Genomic DNA, 21763 nt, shown 5'->3' with positions numbered 1-21763 from the left:
CTGTGGATGGTGTAATTGTGGTCTTCAAAACACAAAGTGAGGCATGATCTTTGACTCACTTCAGATGTGTATTAGTTGGGTTTCTCTAGAGGAACAAAACTTAGAGCATGAACCTCTCTCTATATATAGAAAGGAGATTTATTAGAATGGCTTTCAGGCTGTGGTCCAGCTAATCCAACAATTGCTGCCTAGCAATGGAAGGTCCAGGGTCCAGGGTTCCGTGTGGGCTGAAGTCCTGAAGATGTGGGCTCTAATGCCAGGGGAGGAATGGACGTGGCAGTGAAGGGCAGAGCGAGCAGGGAACAAGCGCCTCTCCCTTCCATGTCCTTTACATAGGCTGCCAGCGGAAGGCGTGGCCCAGAGTAAAGATCCAGATTACTTCATTTACTTCAGATGATTTAATTGAGAAAACAATCCATCCCTTACAGGTGTGCCCAAGCATTTGCATTTTAGTTAATTCTAGATGTCATCAAGTTGACAACCAAGAACAGCCATCACAGGATGGAAACCTAGTTCAAGAGGAGTGAAGTGTTGTATTTACTAAACATTTACTAAACATTTTTAGAGATCCTAGGTTTAGACAGTCACATAGAATAATGGTTCTTCTCTAACTGTAAGTGCAGTACAGTCACGGGGGAACTTAGTGACACGGAGACGCTACCTCAGCACGTGGGGATGGAGATGAGCATGGAGTCCTAGCAGGGGGGGTTGTAGATTCTTCAGGACATACACATGCTCAGTTAGGTGCACAGACACACAGTAGCCGTAGTCACTATTTGCTACTTGCAGAAACAATTATTTTTAAAAGGTTCTATATAGACATTTATTATGTAGTTTATTCTAGTCCATTTGATGCTGGCTTCTTTATGCTTCTTACCATACAGCAAGAAATTTTCCAATTTGTTTTTAAAATTTAGAATCCTGGCTATTGTAGTTGTCACAGTGGACAATTGGGCCATTCTGCCCTGTGGTAGAAGAGATGGGATATTTCATTTTGAGTCAGTCAGTTATGTACTTTGGTTTTCCAGAAGCAGCTTGAGGACCTTTGCCCACAATAAGCCTTAAATTGCATCTTGAAGTCTCACTCAAATCTAGTATTTATCCCTGTGCATAAAGTACAGGTTATGTTTCAATCACAATTGTGTCTTTTTACTATGAAGTCTAACAAATGATATGATCGATAAATACTTGCAGTATCTGATACAACATTATGCTGATTTTTTAAATTTATTATACTCTATATTATCTGTTATATATGTCTTAAATTCTTCCTGTTTTTAAATTCCTACTTAACTGTCAGAATTGAAGTCTGGCTTCTGGTTTAGTCTTAACTTTCATTCCCCCATTCTATTTGAGCAAGAATTATTTTTCTCTCAGGCATTTCTCTTTTTTAAGCATGGAATTATCAAAATGTATTTTATTGCTTCTCATTTGTAAACTGCTCGTGAGACTACGGAGTGAAATGGGCTCTGCAGCACTAGAGTAATGCCTGATGGGTGTGTGTGCTTCTTCCAGCTAAAGCAGCTTGGCCACAGCGTGGATAAGGTGGAGTTCATCGTCATGGGTGGGACGTTCATGGCCCTTCCCGAAGAATACAGGGATTATTTCATCCGAAATTTACATGATGCTCTATCAGGCCACACTTCAAACAATATTTACGAGGCCATCAAGTAAGAAACCCTATTTCTCGCTCTCTGAGGGGATTGCCTTTTTGTTCATCCTCCTAGCAGCCGCTTGTGAGGATTTGGTCTGTTCCATGTATACACTCTGAGTTTCTTGTTCTCTCTATCTCTCTCTCTCTCTCTCTCTCTCTCTCTCTCTCTGTGTGTGTGTGTGTGTGTGTGTGTGTGTGTGTGAAAGAATTATTTTCATTGAGCTAATCTTTTAAAAAGAAACAAGTATGTTCCATTGACATAGTCATCTTTATAATTTATAGAGTCACTTGTCCATAGATCTTTTCAGACTCAGGCTGATCTGAGTTATACAAACTCACACTGGTTTAAATTGACCTATTTGAGTTTCAGTCCACCCACAAAGAGGACATCATATCCATCCATCCATCCATCCTTCCTTCCTTCCTTTCTTTCTTTCTTTCAATATTAGTGTAAGAGAGGCATAGAGAAGGAGAGGGCACCACATGCCATGGTGCACCTGTGGAGATCAGAGGACACATTTTGGGAGTCAGTTGTCTCCCTCCACTGTGGGTTGCTAGGATTGAACTCAGGTTGTCAGCTTGCATGGCGAACACCTTTACCCACTGAGCCACCGTGACAGCCCAGGTCTGCGTGTTCTTTGTCAGAAGCATCTCACTGCTATAAAAATCATTGGGACAAATGACTGTTGCCTAAGTACTAATTTATTAGATACTTAACTATGAAGTAATTGCTGTTTGGAAATGATCCTTGTCTTAGTCTGTTTGCACTGCAAGAACAGAATACCTGAGCCTGGGTAATTTGTAATGAACAGCAATGTGCATGCAGTCTTATGTTTCTGGAGGTTGGGAAGTGCAGTATCATGGGTGCAGCATTGGCAATACCATCTTACAGGGCATAACCAGAGGTCATGTGATGCATGAGGGGGCCTCACTCACTTTCATAAGAGCGTCATTCTACTCCTGAGGGCAGAGATCTCAAAAATCATTGCTCAATGCTGGTACATTGGCAGTTTTAGCCTGGGGCTTGAAGGAGCAGTCACAGCATACCACAATGGTATTACGGTCCCACTGGATCCTGTCTGTCTTCGTCACTGTTCTGTTGTGTGAAGAGACACCATGAGCAAGGCAGCTCTTACAAAAGAAAGCATTTGACTGGAGGCTGGCTTACAGTTTCAGAGGTTTAGTCCATTATCAACTTTGCAGAGAGCATGGCAGCGGGCAGGAGCGGTGTTGGAGAAACAGCTGAGAGCTACATCCTGATACATAAGCAGACTGTCCGGCACAGGCTCTTAAAACCTAAAAGCCCACTGCTAGTGACACACCTCCTCCAACAAGGCCACACCTCCTAAGCCTTCTAATCCTTTCAAAGAGTTCCACTTCCTGTTGCCCAAGTATTCAGATATATGATCCCTATGAGCCTCCTTGTCACCTTGGCTCAGACAAAGATGCTGGCGGCAGTGACGGAGAAGGGGCAGGTTAGGGGAGTGAAGGCCAAGCATGACACCTGTGTAGCCGGATGGGAATGCCATGTGCTAAAATGGAAAAGCCATAGGGAAGCTTAGGTCTGAGGGAGAAAACTAAGAAGTTGACTTCGGGTTTGTTATGTTTGAAATGTCCATGATGCATGTAGAGATGTCTGGTAGGGTCTAAACCAGCCAGTCGTGGCTGCAGGTGCAGAATGGAGATGGTTTTCAGCCGTAGCCTCATGGAGGGATGATGTCACCTAGTGGGAGAGTCTTACCTTTCCAAGTAGTGCTAAGACAAAAAGCAGTGATGAGAACAGTTTATCCCATCATTCATGTGCCCATCCATGTCTGTCTGTGTGCTGTGCTCATCATAGGCCGAGATCAGCACTGAGGAAGAAGAGCTGGGAATAAAGGTAACCTATGCTTGCGGTGTGTACAGTGTACATTGTGACATGTGATTCAGCCCGTACAGTAAGCCTTTGATTACATCTGTTTTACGTATGAGGGATCAAAGCCCAGAGAGGTAAAGCAGCTTGTCTAGACTTAACACAGGTAGTTAATGGCAGGGTGGAAATAGAAACCCCAGGCAGCTTTCAGAGCCTGAACTTTGCTATAATGATAGAAATTGCTGAGTGTAAAGTGTAGTTGGTAGTGGTGGGTCCTGCCCATGTGCGTTTTCAGACTGTTGCTAGGAGTGCAGTCTCAATTTCTGACACCTCTAGCACCCCCACACTCTGGCTTCTCCTCTGTGAAGGGAAGGAGAGCGTCATCCAGGTAGTTACAGGCATCTGCCTCTTAGACTTTTGTGTGGTATAAGCAGTGTCAGGTGGGGTGGACGTGAGGGAGCGTTCTCACCTATGGCTAAAGCCCGAGTAAATCCTAGGGCAGACTTAGTCTACACTCCTGGAACTGAGGCCACGCCTTTGTGTGGCCCTCCTTCCCCTCTTGCTTTCCTTTGGGCTTGTGCAATTGAAATAAAGGTTTTTCACAACTTTAAATAAAAGTGAAGGATGGCTCAAAGGGCTGCATAAAGGCTTTATCCTTTGGAAGAATGTGGTGAGCAAGAACTTTTGTTTGACTGATGAGTGACAGGCAAATTTTCTCTTCCTGAATCTAGACTTTTGGGGGTGTGACTTGTTCCCACAGGAACTTCGGTACTAGAAATAGCATCTGTTTTTCCTGTTCATTCAAACCTTGATCATTCCTGAATATGAGTCATGCCTGGTAAAGCCCTGAGTTTCCAAAGTTGAGAGGAGTCATGTGGTAACCCAGCTCTCCTCATCCTGAAGAGTCAGAGTGTACCTTACGTAAAGTAGGATTTGGGGGGAAGGCTTCGGTAGTCCAAGGCTCTGAGACATTGTAATGGCAGCGGCAACTTGGGGTCCCAGATGAGCTCATTCACCTAAAAATCCTAGCACTGGTCTCTTCAGTAGCTCCTCTGTGACTTTGAGCCCTGGTCATTTATAGAACAGGCCAGCTGAGCAAATGGAGTTTCTGGGCGCAGTGCTTTGACGGCATCCCCAGCCTTACCACAGTTAGGGTGCTGAGCACTCATGTTATTTAACATAAGTTGTCTATGTTTGTAGTAAAAACAGAGTTTTAAGTTAGAACTTACTCAGTTCACGATGTGTTTGTCTAAGAAGAAAGCCAGGGCCAGCCGTGGGCTTGTTTCTGTTCTTTACCTCAAGAGGGCACTCTGCTTTTAACTTAGAAAAGTGTTTCTCTGGCTTGAGCCTTCCTTGCTGCAAATCTCATGAACGGCTCTTAGGAAGTAATGAAAATCCAGCCACCGCAACATGGCGCTCCGTTCTGTAGTCCTCTCAGCTGGTATCTTGCTCTCTCCTGGTCTCTGTACTTTGTGAGGCAATATGAAAAATGCCAATTTGTAGGCTTTTGTTTGCTTTGTTGAGGTAAATTCTTCGTACGACTCCCTATAATAAAGTGTTTAAGGGAAATTTTGTGTCATTTGAAGCAGTAGTTTCTGAACTCAGTTAGAAACAAAGCTATTTGGAAATGCTAGCATCGGCATGCATTAAAGAGCAGCCAGGGAGACTGGTCGTGATCTAATGTGTCCTTGTGAGTGCAGCGTGGCTGTCTTGTGAGAGGATGTTTCGAAAGTGGTTGTCTTCCGGAAGAGCCCACCACCCTCTGGTGGAAGCTGCTTCCTTATGGAGCTGGGGCAGACATTTCCCCTCAGCACACAGCCGTGCTGCTGCTGTTCATTTGCTCAGTGGGATAGGATGTTTTTCAAGGGTCCATTTTAAACTAGGTTTACAATTCTTTGAGGTGGCCGGCAAGCACACCACCAGCATTGAAGGTTAAGCATCCTTAGGGCCACACTTTAGTTAGTTCAAACGTCCTTCCTTGGTCTTCCTGGGTCTGACCCACATGGTTAAAGGTTTGAGCCTTTTCTGTTTGTTTGTTTGTTTGTTGTTTTAGTAGAAAGAAGTCCGTGAAAATTGCAGGCAGAAAGTGAAGGAGCAGAGGACTGCTCAAAGACAAGACAGGCCTGGCCTCCGCAACAGCTGTTGAATGGAGCCAGTGCTGATCATTCATCCCACAAGTGAGCTCACCTGGGCCTTTTCAGGTCTCCAGAGAGTACCAATTACTGATGACTGTCATCCCATAAAACCATCACTTTGGAGAAAGACCACATGGGATCTGAGTCACCCATTCACCAGAGTGTGATGTTGCCAGATAACTCAGAGCAAGCTGTTAAAGGAGTTTTATTCCTTTTTAATCAGCTCTGCCCAGAAGCACTTTTGCATTCAGGGCTCCTTGGCTGTTTTCACGAGGTGCAATTTAAAAGGGTAGTTACCCATCAAGAAGCTATGAGTCACACCTTCTCCCTGTGGACTGTTAAACTCATTTCCGTTCCTTCCCCCTGTCCCCTCATCAGTGGCTTTAAATCGCCCAACTATGTCCTTACACATCTTAGGAAAGCTAGAATGCTAGGTAATGCTGGGTACCAGACCCCAAAGATAATTCCCTGCTCTTGCCTGGGCTGTGAAGGAAGCAAAAGCAGCCTGGAAGCAACTGGCTACCCTTACAATCTTCCCGACGTGCTTTGCCATGCATCGTATTAACTAGCATTCAGTTTGGTAGTTTTCCCTTGAAGTGAGTTTATATGTAGCAGAATGCACAGACTTGATTTGTCTTGACAGACCTCTATAACAGAAACACTGTTAAGATTCGGAACATGGCAAGCTGTGGTGTAAGACCAACAACCAGGAGGCAGAAGCAGGAGGATCTCAAATTTCAGGCCAATTTGGAACTCTTAGCAAGACCCCTGTGAGAACAGATAAATAATGCAGAATATTTTTTGTCACTAGAGTTATTTTACGCTCCTCCAGAAAATCCCCACCTTAACATCCCAGAATCGGCAATTCTTCTGGTATTTTTTGGGGTGGGGGGCTTTTTTCACCACCCATAGATGAATTGTGCCCATGGTAAACTTCATATAAATGGAGCTGCTCCTCATCTGGTCTCCGGTGGAAGGCTTCTTTCACTGACCATTGCTTGAGGTTCACCAGTGATGTTGGGCGAGTCCATAGCTGTTCGCTTTTAGTGCTAAGCAGTGTTCTGCTGGGTGCGTGGGCCGTACCAGTCAGTGGACACGAGCTGCTCGTAGTTTCAGCTGTTATGGGCAGATCTCTGACCATTTCTGTGCAAGTCATTTATGGTTAAAGGTATGTATTGCTTTTGGGTAGTAATGGGGATTGCTAGGTTTGTTAGTGTCTTATGAGAAACTGCCAGCCATTTTTCTGTAATGATTATGCTGTTTGCACTCCTACCACTAATGGGTGAGCACTTGCTTCTGCATCCATACCAGTACATGCTGTTGTAGGTCCTTTTAATTTTAGCCCTTCTGGTGGGCGTGTAATGGCATCTATTGTAGTTTGAAATTGCATTTTCCTGATGACTAATGTCATTGAGCACTTGTGTATGCTTATGCTGTCTGGTTAGATTTCCTTTGTGAAATGTTTAATCTTTTTCTATTGGTCCCCGCCCCGCCCCGCCCCGCCCCGTGCTGTTAACCTGTCCCTGATTTGAGAACCCTGTGTGTGCCTTTACTACTCACTCCATTGATGCTCTCTCAGGGCAGGACTGACTGAGTTTTCTTTCTCACCGTTGCTTTGTGCTGTCACTAGTAAGCCATCTCATGTTCGCAAGGTAGAAGGCTAGGCTCCTGTGTTGTCTGCTACTTAAAGTTTCAGTTCTTCCAATTAGCTCTCGGATCCCCCTTGGATTAATTTTTCTGTGTACTTGGTATGAATAGAAGCAAGAGTTGAGGTTTTTCTTTTTCCAGTATGGAAAGCGAATTGTTTCAGGATGATTTCTTTAAAAACTCCCCTTTCTCCTTTGGATTTTATCAATCCTGTTAACCCAAAAGCATTAGATTAACCAATGCTTTGCTACCCATAAGCAATACATACATTTAACCATAAAAACACTTGTACAGATATGGTTGGAGTTGGACTATACACACTAGCCACACAGTGCGATGCCTTTGGAAGGTTTTGGTTTGTAGCCCAGCACCACACTGTTTTGATCACTGTAGCTTTTTAGTGTGTCTTGAAGACAAATAATATACATCTTCCGAATCTGTAACTTATTTGCAAGATTTCTGTGGATAGTCTGGGCCCTTTGTACATATTTATAAAATCAGAATTAGCTAGCACTGGCTGGTTTATCTTACCATAGGGTTGGGATATTTTTAAATGGTCGCTAGGACACAAAACTCTGGGAAGAGAGTTGATGGTGTGGTCCATCATGAACACAGCCTGCCTCCTCACTTATTTAGATCCCTATACTTTCTATTAGCAATCTTCTGTAAAGACACTGTTTTTATTTTTTATGATTTTTTTTTTTTTTTTTTTTTTTATGTGTATGTCTGTGTGCCTTTGTTTATATATGTGCATGTGTATACGGGTACCTGCAGAAGCCAAAAGAGTATATTAGGTCTTCTGAAACTGGATTAAGGGGTGTTAGGAACTGAACACAGGTCCTCTGCAAGAGCAGTTTGTACTCTTAACTGCTGAGCCATATTTCCAGTCCCTGGCTTGTTCTTTTCTGGTAACTTAAGTAAGTTGTAGAACTTGACCACTATTTTTCTTTTCTAATATAAATATTCAAAGTGGTAAGTTTCTTTTTAGGCTTCTTTTTTTTAGTGTGACAGGGGACTCACTATGTAGACCAGGATGGCCTTGAACTCATAGAGATCCACCTGGCCAGCTTCTAGGCATTTAGTTATGCAAATATTATATTTATTTTACATTATTATTGTATTATATTTTAATTATTCAGTATAAAATATTCCCTATTACCTTTCCTATTTCTTCTTCAGTTCTAGGGATTGTATGGAAATTGTTTAATTTCTGAGTATCAGAAATTTTGTTTGATTTCTTACTGCTTTCTGATTTTGTTTCATTTTGTTCAGAGTGCCTGTTCAGTTCAATTTCAGTTTTGTTTTTTGTTGTCTGTTTTTAATTTGTGGAGTCTTGTCTTATAGCCAAGTGTGTGCTCCCTCTTGGTGAATATAGTAAGTGTACTGGGAACGAAGTAAATTCTGATGTGTCTGATGCCTGGACAACTCAGAAGAGTGTGTGGGTTAGCTTTGCTCAGATGCCGTGTTTGCGAGCTGGCCCACACTGCTACCATCAGATGCTGTGTTTGTGAGCTGGCCCACACTGCCACCGTCAGATGCTGTGTTTGTGAGCTGGTCCACACTGCCACCATCAGATGCTGTGTTTTTGAGCTGGCCCACACTGCCACCGTCAGATGCTGTGTTTGTGAGCTGGCCCACACTGCAACCGTCAGATGCTGTGTTTGTGATGTTTGTGAGCTGGCCCACACTGCAACACCAGACAGGGCAGCTTAGACAATAAGTCTGTTGTCCTTACTCATGGTTTTGGAGGTTCCAGGCTGTTGTTTCAGCACATGATAGGAAGAATGTGGCAAAGCAAACCTAGACCCAGCTGTTCAGGGGCAACCCTCAGTGACCTCATAGCCTCCACCAGTCTCTTTATTTGATGTTAGTTCTGCCATATAGCCTCATGTGTTTACATAAATAAAAATAGTAACAAAAGAAAAGATAACAAAAAGGAAAAGGAGTAACATCTTAGTGTCTGGAAATGGAACTGGGTGTGGCCTGTTTCTATGGGGTGTGCCAAGGAGAGCCAAGTGAAGCTACTGTGTGCCAAAGATGAAGTCCTGATAAGGATTTTTTTTTTAAGATGCCCAAAATCTTTCATTGAATACTTAAAAAGATGATATTTAACAAAACTTATTTTAGTGAGATGAAAAGCTGGAAGGGCTGGAAGCTTTACAGTCATACTTCAGCAGACAGAAGCCACTATTGAGGACACCACTGTGAGCCTCAACCTGTGTATCTTTCCACCCTTATGTGATTTTGTGAACAGTGGGTTTCTTCTACACAGAAACTTATGATTATGGAGTCCTGTGGGGGAGGAGTGGGCAGAGTTGCCTATTTTGACAGTGTGTGCCTTTTAATTGCAGTATTTGGTGGTATTTATATTAGTTAATTAATTTATATTGGTTAGATTTATGCCTGCTAGCTTAGTCACCCCCATACTTTAGTTCTTGCTAACCAAGACTGATCATTTCATTGTCTCTAATTCTGTCTTGAGAACGTCGGAAGTGGAAATAGTAAGTTCCCGTGTATCTGAAGGGTAGAGGCACTTGGTGGGTGTGAAGTGGGCACAGTGGGATTGGCCTTCATTGAGTTTTCATACCAGGTTGGTCTTGGATTCCTGGCTAGCTCCTGCCTCAGCTTCCCAGGTAACTTGGAGTAAGGTATACACACTTACGGCCTCTGTGCCTGGTGGACATCTGCCATCACTTTGCATGTCATCCGCTGAAGCACATATTTGGTCTCTGCTTTAGTCTCCTTGGTATCATAAAATTGAAGCAATGGGACTAAAATGTTTCCCAGGTGACCTGTCTCTGACATTTGTCACTTGAAGGCTTTCATCGGAGTCACGTTTACCCAGAAGGTGTGTTCGTGTTTTGTTTTTCACTTAGTTATCACACTGTGCCAGGGGCAGCTTTTTGCGATTCTTCCATGCATTTAACCTGTAAGTTCCTGTGTGGGTCTGATACAAAAAGCATGACTTCCCTCTGACTCCTTTCTGTTACTACTATGGAGCTCTTGGTCCCTCAGCTGTCTGGCCATGACTACGAAATGTAAAGAGTTTTTATCAGCTGTGGAAAGAATCAAAACCAAGAATGTGTCGCCAGCCTTGCTGACTAGTGTGATGGGACACTTGATTATCCTCTGAGCTCCAGTGTCACTAGCTCGGCTTCTCCTGGTAGTACTTATTTGAAAATCAATGTTCTCTTTGCTTTTTCAGTTCTATTGGGCAGTGTTGCCTTTAGATCCTATTGATATAACCAGTCTCCAGAAAGCAATTAGGTTACGATCTCAGATAAGGCAGGCGCGTGCTCTTGGCCTGCTGGAGGGCTTTGCCGGCAGTGGTAGTAGTCTGTAGAAGGGCCTCTGTTCTGTGCCTCTGCTTCTGAGTGTTCAGGAGTAACCCCAGCCGTCAGCAGTCCCTGCAAATCTTCATCAGTCCGAAGAACTTCAAAACTGTGACTCACTGGGGCCTGTGAATGATGGGACGTTTGTGGACTGTAACTGATGGGAGTTAATCTCTCATCTCTGTGCCCTCGTTTATTCTCAGTTTGCCGTGAATGGATTGAGTTTGAGGTCCTGTAGCTCAGCTGTGAAGCAGCTCTGGGATAAAGATTAGTACACTCCCTCCGCCCGCCCCGCCCCGCCCCGCCCCGCCCCGCCCCGCCCTACCCCCTCCTCCCCAAGACAGGGTTGCTCTGTGTAGCCTTGTCTGTCTTGGACTCGCTTTGTAGACCAGACTGGCCTCAAATCGCGGAGATCTGCTTGCCTCTGACTTCCTGAGTGCTGGGATTACAGGTGTCCACCACCAGGCCCAGCAACCTAGTACATTTTTTAGTTCGTATGGAATCGGACCTAGTGCAAGTTGCCGTTTCTGTTTATAAGAGGGAAGATAGCCAGCAAGGTCACCCAGCGTCTGTGGGAAGGGAGAGAGCCCGCCTTTTTCCCAACTACATCTGACTCACATATTCGTTCTTCAGGTCCATGTCTTTGTTCTGATTGGAGGAGTTAGCGCTGAGCTCCTAAGTTACTAGACACCAAACATTTATTGGGTCTGTTGGGAGTGCCGTGTCTAAAAGGAGAGGCAGATAAATGCATAAATAACAGGTGGCCTTCGTAGTGTGGATGAACATGGAGCTCTTACCAAGGTTCTGAGATGTCACAGGAGGAGAAATACATTTGTACTGAGTTGAAGACTGCTGTCATGGGTTTTATTTTGATTTCTAAGATGAGGCTCTCCTGTGCCTCTGCCCTGCTCCCTGCACACCGTGAACGGTTCTGACACTGTACATTACAGGCTTGACTTGTGTTTCTTGGAGAGCATGAACTTCTTACATAAGTGTCACCTTGTTGGCCTGTAAGAAACACTTAGGGTTCAGTACCCCCCACAGCCTTCTAAGACACTCCTCTAGCTGCACTGAAGAGCAGTGGACCTGGCAGGAAAACAGAGGCCAAGTCCTGGCTCTGTCTCTTAGAAGTTGCAACCGCTGCTCTCTGCCCAGAACTTAAGAAGCCTGAAATCCCAAGAAGGTGTCAGCTACAGTACTGAGAGAGGCGCACTTGTTAAGTGGCTGTTTAAGTGATAGGGAGAATTGTGCAGCAGATCCAGAAATGCTCAGATTGAATAGCATTTTGTACGTACATACTAGCATTTGAAAAAGATACTTAATGTAGACGTCTTTACACCTCTTACACGAGGCGGATTTTACTAAGAGACTAGATTACACACAGCAACAACAAAGTCACTATAGTTCACAGACGATCCAACACACTGTTGTTTTTATTGTCCAAGATTTCATACAAATTTCCACATAATTGCTTTTTAGATGGAAATGCAACTCTGAAAGGAAATCTAAAATACTGGTCCTTATGTTTTGTTTATTTTTCAAGTCAGGATTTCTCTCTGTAGCCCTGGCTGTCCTGGGACTTGCTCTGTAGACTAGGCTGGCCTCAAACTCACATCTACCTGCCTCTGCCTCCAGAGTGCTGGGGCTAGAGGTGTGCGCCACCAATGGATTTTTAAACCGAGTTATTTTCTATTTCTCTACATGTTTCCCCAGAGGAAAGACATGAGATGGAGCTGCATTAAGCTTTTGAGAGTAAGATTTGCTTGGGTGTGGTCTATGTTTTGATCTGCAAGGTGTCATGCGTGCAGCAGCCTCCTCTGTGTCTTCCGCAGGCTGGGATGCTCTCTAACAGACAGATTAGTTCATAGGTTGCCGCTTTCCTCTGGGCAGATTCCGCTGCTGCTGTTGCCATTTCTCCAGTTTTTCCCAATGATGGCGCTGTCACTGTGCTCAGGCTCTCTTGCCTAACGCCATTGCTTTGAGAAATACTTGTTAATAGGAAGGTTTGTGGTTCATGGTACATTCTGGATTCTAGGATGTTTTTAGTTACTTTTTAAATATACTCAGAGTTTCTACTGTCTGTCTTTCATCCGTCTTTATATAATTTGCTTTCTCCACGGTGGCTTCTTTTTTTTCCTTTAATTTTAGAAAGATCCCTGAAGTCCAGTAATTGCTGTTGGAAGCAGATGAGTTGTGTTTATCATGGGACATTACATGCCTCCTGTCTTGTTTTGGTGCCTACTGTTTGGTAGGCGTGGGGCTCCGTGAGAAGTCTTAAATAGCCCTTGATAAGCTGTGAGCACTTCATAGAGTTCATCTTTTTCTTATAATTCATATCTTAGATTTTCTCCATGTTTCAGCCATGTCACATCTCACAAAAGACTTCCAGTGTGTTAGATGAGACTATACAGCCAGTCCTATGAGTTGGTGATTCTTCACACTCCGAATAAGTCTTACAGTTTTAAAGAACTCGATTTTAATTGCCACATAAGAATGAAGAAATGAAACTAAGTTAAAAATAATTATGATGTCCGCTTTTCAAAATTCCTTTAGAAAGAAGAGAAGTAGATAACTACAAAAGGTTTCCCTTGGCCTTCCCACCCAGGCCCGTGACAACATTATGGAAAGGTACAAAGAGGTGTGGTTACAGTTGGGAGGTTGGAGATGTTCAGACAGACAGGAGCCTGCCATCCCAGACTGACAGGTCTAAGTAGCCTGGTAAACAGACCCACTCTCCACTCCTAGCTTAGCTTTTTTCACTGTGCGTCTTGAACAAGATGCCTGTTCCTGTTCAGCGTCAGTGTCTTCGTGTGGCAAAAGGAATGATGGGGCATCTGCCTGCTGATAGTCAGTGGCCTCCCTCACGAGCTCCGCCATCCTACTCACTAGAGCCCTCACAGATGATGTGACCTTGGGCCAGCAGTAAGGCCATTATCTCAGAACTTAAATCCGAGGTGGGCCTCACTATCCTGTGTCTAGACTTGGTAATTTTGCACACTCCTAGAGGAAGCGAGGCTCCTGGGTGCCCAGAAGACACTTCACCTGAATGATCCCTGCAGCCCACATTACTTCTCTCACCTCCCCCCCTTTTTGTTGTTGTATTTTAACAGGATCTATGATGCAGTGAGAAGTAAGTGATGCAGATGGTTTTTAGCTTATGTGAAATCGGTTGCTAGGAATTGAGAAATAGCTTTTCACAGTTGAAATCACTGCTCTCAAGAAGATTATGGCTGCAGCCAACTGTGTGTGACTAATAATGACAATGGTAATGACATGAGGGTGCGCCGGTGCAGTTGTGCCGACTCTGTGAAGTGTGGGTACCGTTGTTACCATCATTTGGCAGATGCAGATGTCAAGGCCAGAGGGGTTAATAGAATTACTTTTTGCCTGGTGAGGAAATAGCAGAGGTAGGATTTGAACTGTCTGGCTCCAGAGCCCGCATACTTTTAGCTACTGTCTCATCCTGGGAAGACTAAGAGAAGGGAGGCTGGGAAGAAATGATGCCAGACTGTGGCAAGTGTGGGCATTTTGGTTCTGCTCTGCAGGTATTCTGAGAGAAGCCTCACAAAGTGTGTTGGAATTACGATTGAGACCAGACCCGATTATTGCATGAAGCGGCACCTAAGTGACATGTTGACATACGGCTGCACCAGGCTGGAGATCGGAGTACAGAGTGTCTATGAAGATGTGGCCAGAGACACCAACAGGTGAGATGGTGGCAGGTGGCCTCCTCTGCCCTGCTGGCTCTTGTCCATCTTCCTATTCGCCTTTTGTCCTTGAGCCCAGTCTCAGAGAAAGGTGTGAGATCTCAGCTTTTCAAATCCCTTCTTCCATTGTACCTTCATTTTCAGTATAGTCATGTGACATTCTCTGAACATCACAAATGTATCACTGAGCCAGAGACAAAAGATATACAGGGAAGGTCAGTATATGAGAAAACTTATAAATAATTGCCCCTTAGTGGAAGACCAGAGAAATCAGCATTTCATTGGCAGCAGATACAACTGACCTGTGTGACAAAGGTAGGCTTCAGGAGGAGGATGTTTTGAGAAAGATCTGGAAGGCCACTTCATGTGATCATGCTTGTAAAGGAGAGCTAAGGAAACACACTGGTTCATATTTAGATGCAGCCTAAAGGAATGTCAGGCTCAGAACTTTGTTGTAACAGATCTGTTGAATACTTTCAAGTATAGGGGAAAATCTAATGCCTGTGAAAGAGGGACCTCAGAGCAAAGAGAACTCCTGTAGGGAGAATCTCACACAGGAAGGCTGCTTGGAGGGTGTAGTAGTCACAGGCTGTGCTGGGATGTTCCTGTGGAGATGGTCAGGGAAGCCTCCTGAAGTGTCATCTAAGCTGAGGCGAAAAGGAGACTCAGAGTTACTTGCATACGCTAGTGGAAAGCTGTTTGAGGGTGGGAGCACCTAAGGGGCCCCAGAAGTTAACCCCAAGAGCCTGGGCTTTATCAGGAGGCAGGCCAGGCACTGAGATAGGAGCATGCCTGCATTTAAGAGCCCTTTTGTTCCAATATGGGACATGGTTCGACAACCTTGGCCCATAGCTGTTGGCGTAATTGAAGCAGGAAGTCCTCAAGTCCCGGAAAGCATTGAGTATTGTCTGTCCACTTCCGGGAAGCAAGGGCAGGAGAGGATGGGAAGCCCAGGAGCCTTGGATGGGTGAGAGGTTTCACTTGTATACGTTAACTGTTACATACTTGTAGAACTGAGGATATGCGTTCCAGCAGGGCCAGGCAGTAGAACTGAGATCCTTATACTCCACAACTGCACTGTTAGGCACATGACTGTACAACTTAAGACATGAGTATCTCTTTGTAATTTAATTTTTAAAGCCACATACACAGAGTTGTGACCATATTGTACAGTAACTTTGAAATAGAATAACTGAATGCTGAATTCAGAATAAAGTCCAAGCTTCACCGCAGAACTTTAGATGTCACTAGCAAGAACTAATTAGAAATGGGAGCAGGACCATGGGAATAAGTGGGGCAGAGCATTGGGAGGGGGTGTGACAGAGCCCGCAGCTTCTGAGATCTGCCTGTGCTGAGAGCTTGGTGGAGAAGGAATTGTCACGAGACTTCAGTTGTTGGTTGTTCCAATTGTCATCAAGGCCTGCTTCCTGCTTGGGTGTGGCGGGAGAGCGTAGGCTAAGACCCCTGTGCCAGCCAGACCTTTCTCTGATGGATCCTTCAGATATACCAGTGATGTCTGCTTTTGTATTATAGTTTCTTCCTCTTTATACCAATATTTCATAGTTCTAAATGCAGTGATACCTGAAGACAAAGCTCCTTTATGACTTGTTTCTGTTTTTGTTTTGTTCCCCAGTCTGGCCACAAACTAGTAAGGAGCCAAGGGTGATCTTGAATTCCTGATCTCCCTGCCTCTCCTTGCCAAGGGCTAGGGGCCCTGAGCGGATAGCAGCATGCCTGGCTTCTGCTCGCTCCTTGTCTAACACAGGGTCTACAGGAACGAGCAGCGTTTGCTGACAGCGCCAAGCCATGTCATCTGGGTACACAGTGGTCCTTGTCACTTCCAGGCCTTTGAGCAGGTGCATAAGAGATTTCTGAACTGTCTTAGAAGCAGTGATTCCCTCCAGGCCTCCCTAGAGCTGTGTGGAGGTGACTTCTGAGTTTCGTTCCCAGCCTAGTGACACTTGGTCCCACAGATTGCTTTCCTCCACTACCACCTGTGTTAACTCAAGTGTCTGGTTATTTGTCTAACAGGTAATAATACATTTTCTTCCCCAGGGGCCACACCGTGAAGGCAGCATGTGAATCATTCCACCTGGCCAAAGATTCTGGCTTCAAAGTCGTGGCTCATATGATGCCTGACCTGCCCAACGTGGGACTAGAAAGAGACATCGAGCAGTTTATAGTAAGTGCAGCCTTGAGCCAGCATACCCAGATTGCCTCTGCCCTCTGCCCTCTCCTCTCTGCTCTTGCTTGTTTACTGTTGTATTTCCCATTCTTAAAGCTATAAAGCCTTGTTCAAAAATATTCTAAACGCCATACACAGTGGTCACCCATCTCCCCATATTTTTAATACATTCTTTTCAGACTCTAGAATGCCTAGGCTTGGAGCGGAGAGATGGTTAAGAGCACAAACCACTTTTCCCAAGGACTTGGGTTCTATTCCCAGCATCCACACAGTGACTCATAGCTGCCCATAACTCCAGTTCCAGAGGACCCAACACCTTCTGGTTTCCCTGGGCACTGAGCACACATGTGGTGCACAGCTATACATGTAGGCAAACACATACATATAAAAATAAAACCATTTTTAAGTTATGAAATGCTTAGACTTTGAGAAACTGAGGCTGCTTTTGCTCATGTAACAGGCAGGCACACTCACAAGGCTTTTCTTTTTCTTTTTTCCGTTTTTTTGTTTTGTTTTGTTTTGTTTTGTTTTTCAAGACAAGGTCTCTGTGTAGCCTTGGCTGTCCTGGACTCACTTTGTAGACCAGGCTGGCCTTGAACTCACAAAGATCCACCTGCCTCTGTCTCCCAAGTGTTGGGATTAAAGGCGTGCGCCACCACACCCAGCTTTACTTAATATTTATAACAAGCACTTACAGTATAACAAGGTGACATTTTCACATGGTGGCAGATGGCATAAGTAGGGCCCACCAATCGGCGTGCTGATTTTTCCTATCCTTCTCCTTTGTGGCCAAAATCCTATAGTGCAGTGTCCCCAGAGAAAGGACAGCACAGGAAGTACAGACAAGTTCCTCCTTTGCAGACTTGGATCCAGTGTCCATTTGTACTCCATGGGTGTCCACTCTGCATGGTTCCTGGGCCTCTTATTTGTGAGCTTTGTGGGACTGTGGTGTGATGATCTGGCTTTCACCAGCCTCTTACTTAGCAGTTATCTTCCCTCTCAGATGTGCATGCTAGCCCCAAACATCTTCTGCCTTCCAGTGTGGCTGCCATCCCATGTCCCCCTTGTCTCCTTTTTTGATCTTGTTCTTCTAAGTTTATACTTCTCTGAAAATGTCCCATCTTACCTTGTGATTTTGGAAAAGAAAAGAAACCCATGTTTTAATTCTCCATGTTTAATCTTGGGTCCAGGACCAGTTCAATCTGGCTTCATCCTTACAAAAGGAGTGTATCAGCCCATGTCTCCTGCAGCCAACCTTGTGCTCAGTATAGGTTCAGGCTGGGCAGACATGGGCTTGCCTGCTTGCTCTTTGTGGGTGTCTAGAATATTTATAAAAGGCCTAATGACTATAAAATATAAATGTTACAAAGGAAGTCTCACAATTACAAAAGAACTTCTCTTAAGACTACATGGTGCATTCAAGAAGGTGACAGTCAATTCAATGAAATCTAAAACCTATGGTTACATTTGTTTGAAAAGCAAGTTAAACAATGGAAAGTTTGTGAGGATAATGTAGCCAGAGATTTTAAAGCACCATTTAAAATTTCCAGAGCTAGAGCACTGCTGGCTGGATAGATCCTGGTAGGGGTACAGGGGTAGGAGGGACTCTGCATACCCACCTCTGTCCAGTACAGTGATCACAGTCAAGATCAGAGTTGCCACCATGCAAAGTCTGAAGGACAAAGCCTAGTGTCCCCCTGCTGCCTCCCAGATAAGGAAGCAGCCAGTGAGCCTAAGATAGAAGAGGTCTGTGCCAGAAGCAGATGACTAGATGAATCACTCCATGTCCAGATAACAGGACAGACTGGGTAGCCCAGGTCAGAAGTGGTACCATTTGGCCCGAGCAGACTTTCTCTGTAAAGAGCCCTATTGTAAACATTCTACAGAGTTGTGTTTTTGTTGTCCCTTTGTTTACATTGTAGGTTTTGATGGGACTTACTAAGTGTCTCTTGTTTGGTTTCTTTTTTCCATCGTTTTCAGAAGTTTAAACAATCATGCCTATTATTAAAAGATGTTGTGGTCTGGAAAGAAGTAGGGCAGCCTTTTAAAGGGTAATGCTCAGTGTGAGACTGGCAGGCATAGACAGGGCTGCACAGGAGAGCTGTGGAGAGCAGGACAGGCTGGGGCCACTGAACAGCGGCATCTTGTCACCTTGACAGAAAAGACAGGCAGCTCCAGGCCTGCTGGAGGTGGAGAGAAGCTGGCGTAGGAGTGCGCCTTCCCTGTGGGGATAGAACTGTTGGAATGGTGATTTTTGGCTCTCTGTCCATAGGAATTTTTTGAGAACCCTGCCTTTCGTCCTGATGGTTTGAAGCTCTATCCTACCCTGGTGATCCGTGGCACTGGGCTGTATGAGCTGTGGAAATCAGGAAGGTACAGGAGCTATCCTCCCAGTGACCTGGTGGAGTTGGTGGCTCGGATCCTAGCCCTCGTGCCCCCATGGACTCGGGTGTACCGGGTGCAGAGGTATGTGTTACCTGTCAGTCTCCTACTCTAAAGGGTAGTCTGGCTTGATATCTAGCATTTTGAATTCTTTTAAATTAAAAGTAGAAAACCAGGAGCTCCATGTGTATGACATGAAAATAAATAAAGGACAGTGTGCCCAGGCTTCTTTGCCAATATCGTATATTTTCATCATCTATTTATCCTTGAGCCAGGAAAGAAAGAACAACTTGAAGGGGTCCCATGAGCAAAATCTAGGACAATTTCAACATCACAATAAATATATTGAGGGACTGGGGAAATGGCCAATCAGTTAAGTTCTTGTCCTGTGTGCATGAGGGCCTGACTGTGGTCCCTAAAACCCATGTAAAGAAAGCCCAGTCTGGTCACACTTGCTTGTAATTCCAGCACTGAGGAGAGATAGGCAGGCCCTTGGGGTCAGTGACTAGCCAGCCTACCCTCCTTGGTGAGTTCAAACCAGTGAGAATCTGTCTCAAAATGAGGAACCATACCAGAGGTAGTTTTCTGGCCTCCATGTGCATGCACAAGTATACACACAGGCTACAGACAAGTAGGTGTGTGTGTGTGTGTGTGTGTGTGTGCGCGCGTGTGCACGCGCGCATATACATATGTGTTAGCAAATTATAACCGAATGAGTAAAGTAGGAGCCCTTCAGTCCAACCGTTAATCTTAATTAGGTAAACAATGTGTGTGCATCAGAGGCATAGTACCATCTTTATTACAGGCAGATTCTGTATTTGTAAATTTTCCTACTAGAAAATTGTGAGATTCAGAATCTATCCTTGGAGCACATTTGCCATAAATCATTCTCGGAATGGTGGACAATTTAGGTCGCTCACATGCACTCTTAGCTGAGGTCAGAATGGCGCTTCTCTGCCTCTTGCCAGCCCTCACGCTATAAACAAGTGTTCTTTTTGCACTCTACTTAATGCTTCGTTTTCAGATTTTTGTGAGCTTGTTAGGAATTGGCTTTTTAAACTGACCTCCAAACATAGCGCTCAAGTGCTGTCTATTGCTCTTAAGTGCTGGAAGGCCAAGAAGTGGCTTATGGAGGGGAGTAGCATGTGGTGGGGGGGCCTTGATTGAGGAGGCCCAAGAGAAAACTGTTTGCGATGAGTTCGGTGTGAACAAATCGACTACATATATTAAATAAAGTATCTTTAAACAGAAGTGCAGAAGACAGGGCATTTGATGGTTGACAAAAAAGTCTGGCCAGGAGAGGGTCATGGAAACCTAACCTTGTGTGTTCTGTAGGAGCAATGAGTCTAGCTCACTGCTTCAGTGTCGACAGTCACCTGAATCCATGTGATTGCCTCCTGGCTGCTTACCTGCCAAAGAGCTAGACCTGACTAGATGTAATGAAGCTCTTCCCCACGATACACTTATTACAAAGGAGAAAAGAGTGAACATTGTCCGAAATGGATGAAATGGGTTGTGGCCATTTGCTGAGACTGATTGACACCACAGTGTCACCTGTGTCTTCTGCCCAATGTCTGTAACTGAGTCTAAACATGCCTCCTCTTTCAAAGTGTGGGGGTCAGAGAGTTCTGTTTGATGGAGACAGAGAAAAGTGACAGATACAAGATTGGGAACTGGGCCCTTTTGCTTAAAGGACGTAGTTAAGACACTGATGCGACTCAGTTGGGGTCAGAGAGCAACCGCAGTGTCTGCTGGGGGCAGTTCTGTGCCTGTGATGGGATCTGCCCGAATGAAGTGTCCTGTGCCTGAGTCTTGTCATGTCTTCTTACTTTCCAGTAGGTCAGGAATCTGACCCACATGAACTTGAACTTTTCTGTAGCTTAGCGATGTTTCCCAAGCCATGAGAGAGGGATGTCACAAGAGCATTAGCGGAGACCAGAGGCTATGTGTGTTTGACTTGAACTACCCAGTCACAGAAGAGGTCAGTGCCATTCCCCAAGGGCCATGCATGGTCTTCTGATGAAAAGGAGCTAATGACAAAGCGCTCTCCTATTTTCTTCCTCCTGTAGCCAGTGAGTCAGAGGCAGCAGAGACACTTGTGCAACTTGAAAGCTTCATTTCTGGGTCCTAGGAAACAGTGTTGTGGGCCATTGTCCTGCCTACATCAACTGAGACAGTAAGGACTTGGGGGTGACAGCAGCCCCAAGTGTCTGAGGAAGAGGACCCACAGAGTGTCCAGGCCATGGGCTTTGAAAAACACCTCTGCTTCACAAACATGCGGGATGTTGAGGTCTCTAGAAGGTATGACGTCATGATGCCCTGGTGAGCCCAAGGACAGCTATTTGAAGAGAGCAAGGGTCTAAATACAATATTTATTACACACCTTTTCATTCGTAGAGGTTTTAGGTTATATAGCTTACTATAGACTAATTAGTCCAGTAAAACATTGGTTTTGATAAACATGGGGAAGAATTTCTTCAAAGGAATTTTATGTTTTTAGTTAGATATTATTACTGAAATGTTAGTGTGACTATCTGCATAGAAATTCATATTTTTACATTTTGCTATTTTGTTCCTTGCTTTTATTATCTGTGTGTGTGTGAGTGTGTGTGTGTTTTGTCTACACACATATGCCACTGTGAGCATGTGGAGGTCAGAGGACAGCTTTCAGGAGGCAGTTCTTTCTCAACCATGGGTTCCAAGATTTGAACTCACATCATTATGCACTCTACCCGCTGAGCCGTCTCTCCATCCTATTTGGTTTGTACCTGTTTTTATGATCTTCTGTGTATATTTGGCTTTCTCCCCAGACCCCTAAGACAGGGTTTCTCTATATAGCCCTTGCTTTCCTGGACTCACTTTACAGACC

The 21763-nt window shown here is 44.7% G+C and overlaps 1 protein-coding gene across 1 annotated transcript in view; it reads left to right on the top strand.

Moving 5' to 3' along the window:
• The window catches only part of Elp3 (elongator acetyltransferase complex subunit 3), a 60200-nt gene that overhangs the window by 13039 nt on the left and 25398 nt on the right, over positions 1-21763 (top strand). The window contains exons 7-10 of the mRNA XM_051160725.1: positions 1516-1670; positions 14166-14327; positions 16383-16509; positions 18785-18978. Of these exons, the coding sequence (XP_051016682.1) occupies positions 1516-1670; positions 14166-14327; positions 16383-16509; positions 18785-18978 (638 nt within the window). The remainder of the gene's footprint in view (positions 1-1515; positions 1671-14165; positions 14328-16382; positions 16510-18784; positions 18979-21763) is intronic.

Source organism: Acomys russatus, chromosome 18 (assembly GCF_903995435.1).
Source record: "Acomys russatus chromosome 18, mAcoRus1.1, whole genome shotgun sequence".
In the NCBI taxonomy this organism is placed as follows: domain Eukaryota; kingdom Metazoa; phylum Chordata; class Mammalia; order Rodentia; family Muridae; genus Acomys; species Acomys russatus.
Note: the sequence above shows the minus strand (reverse complement) of the source record. Positions and strands in the feature narration are given on the sequence as shown.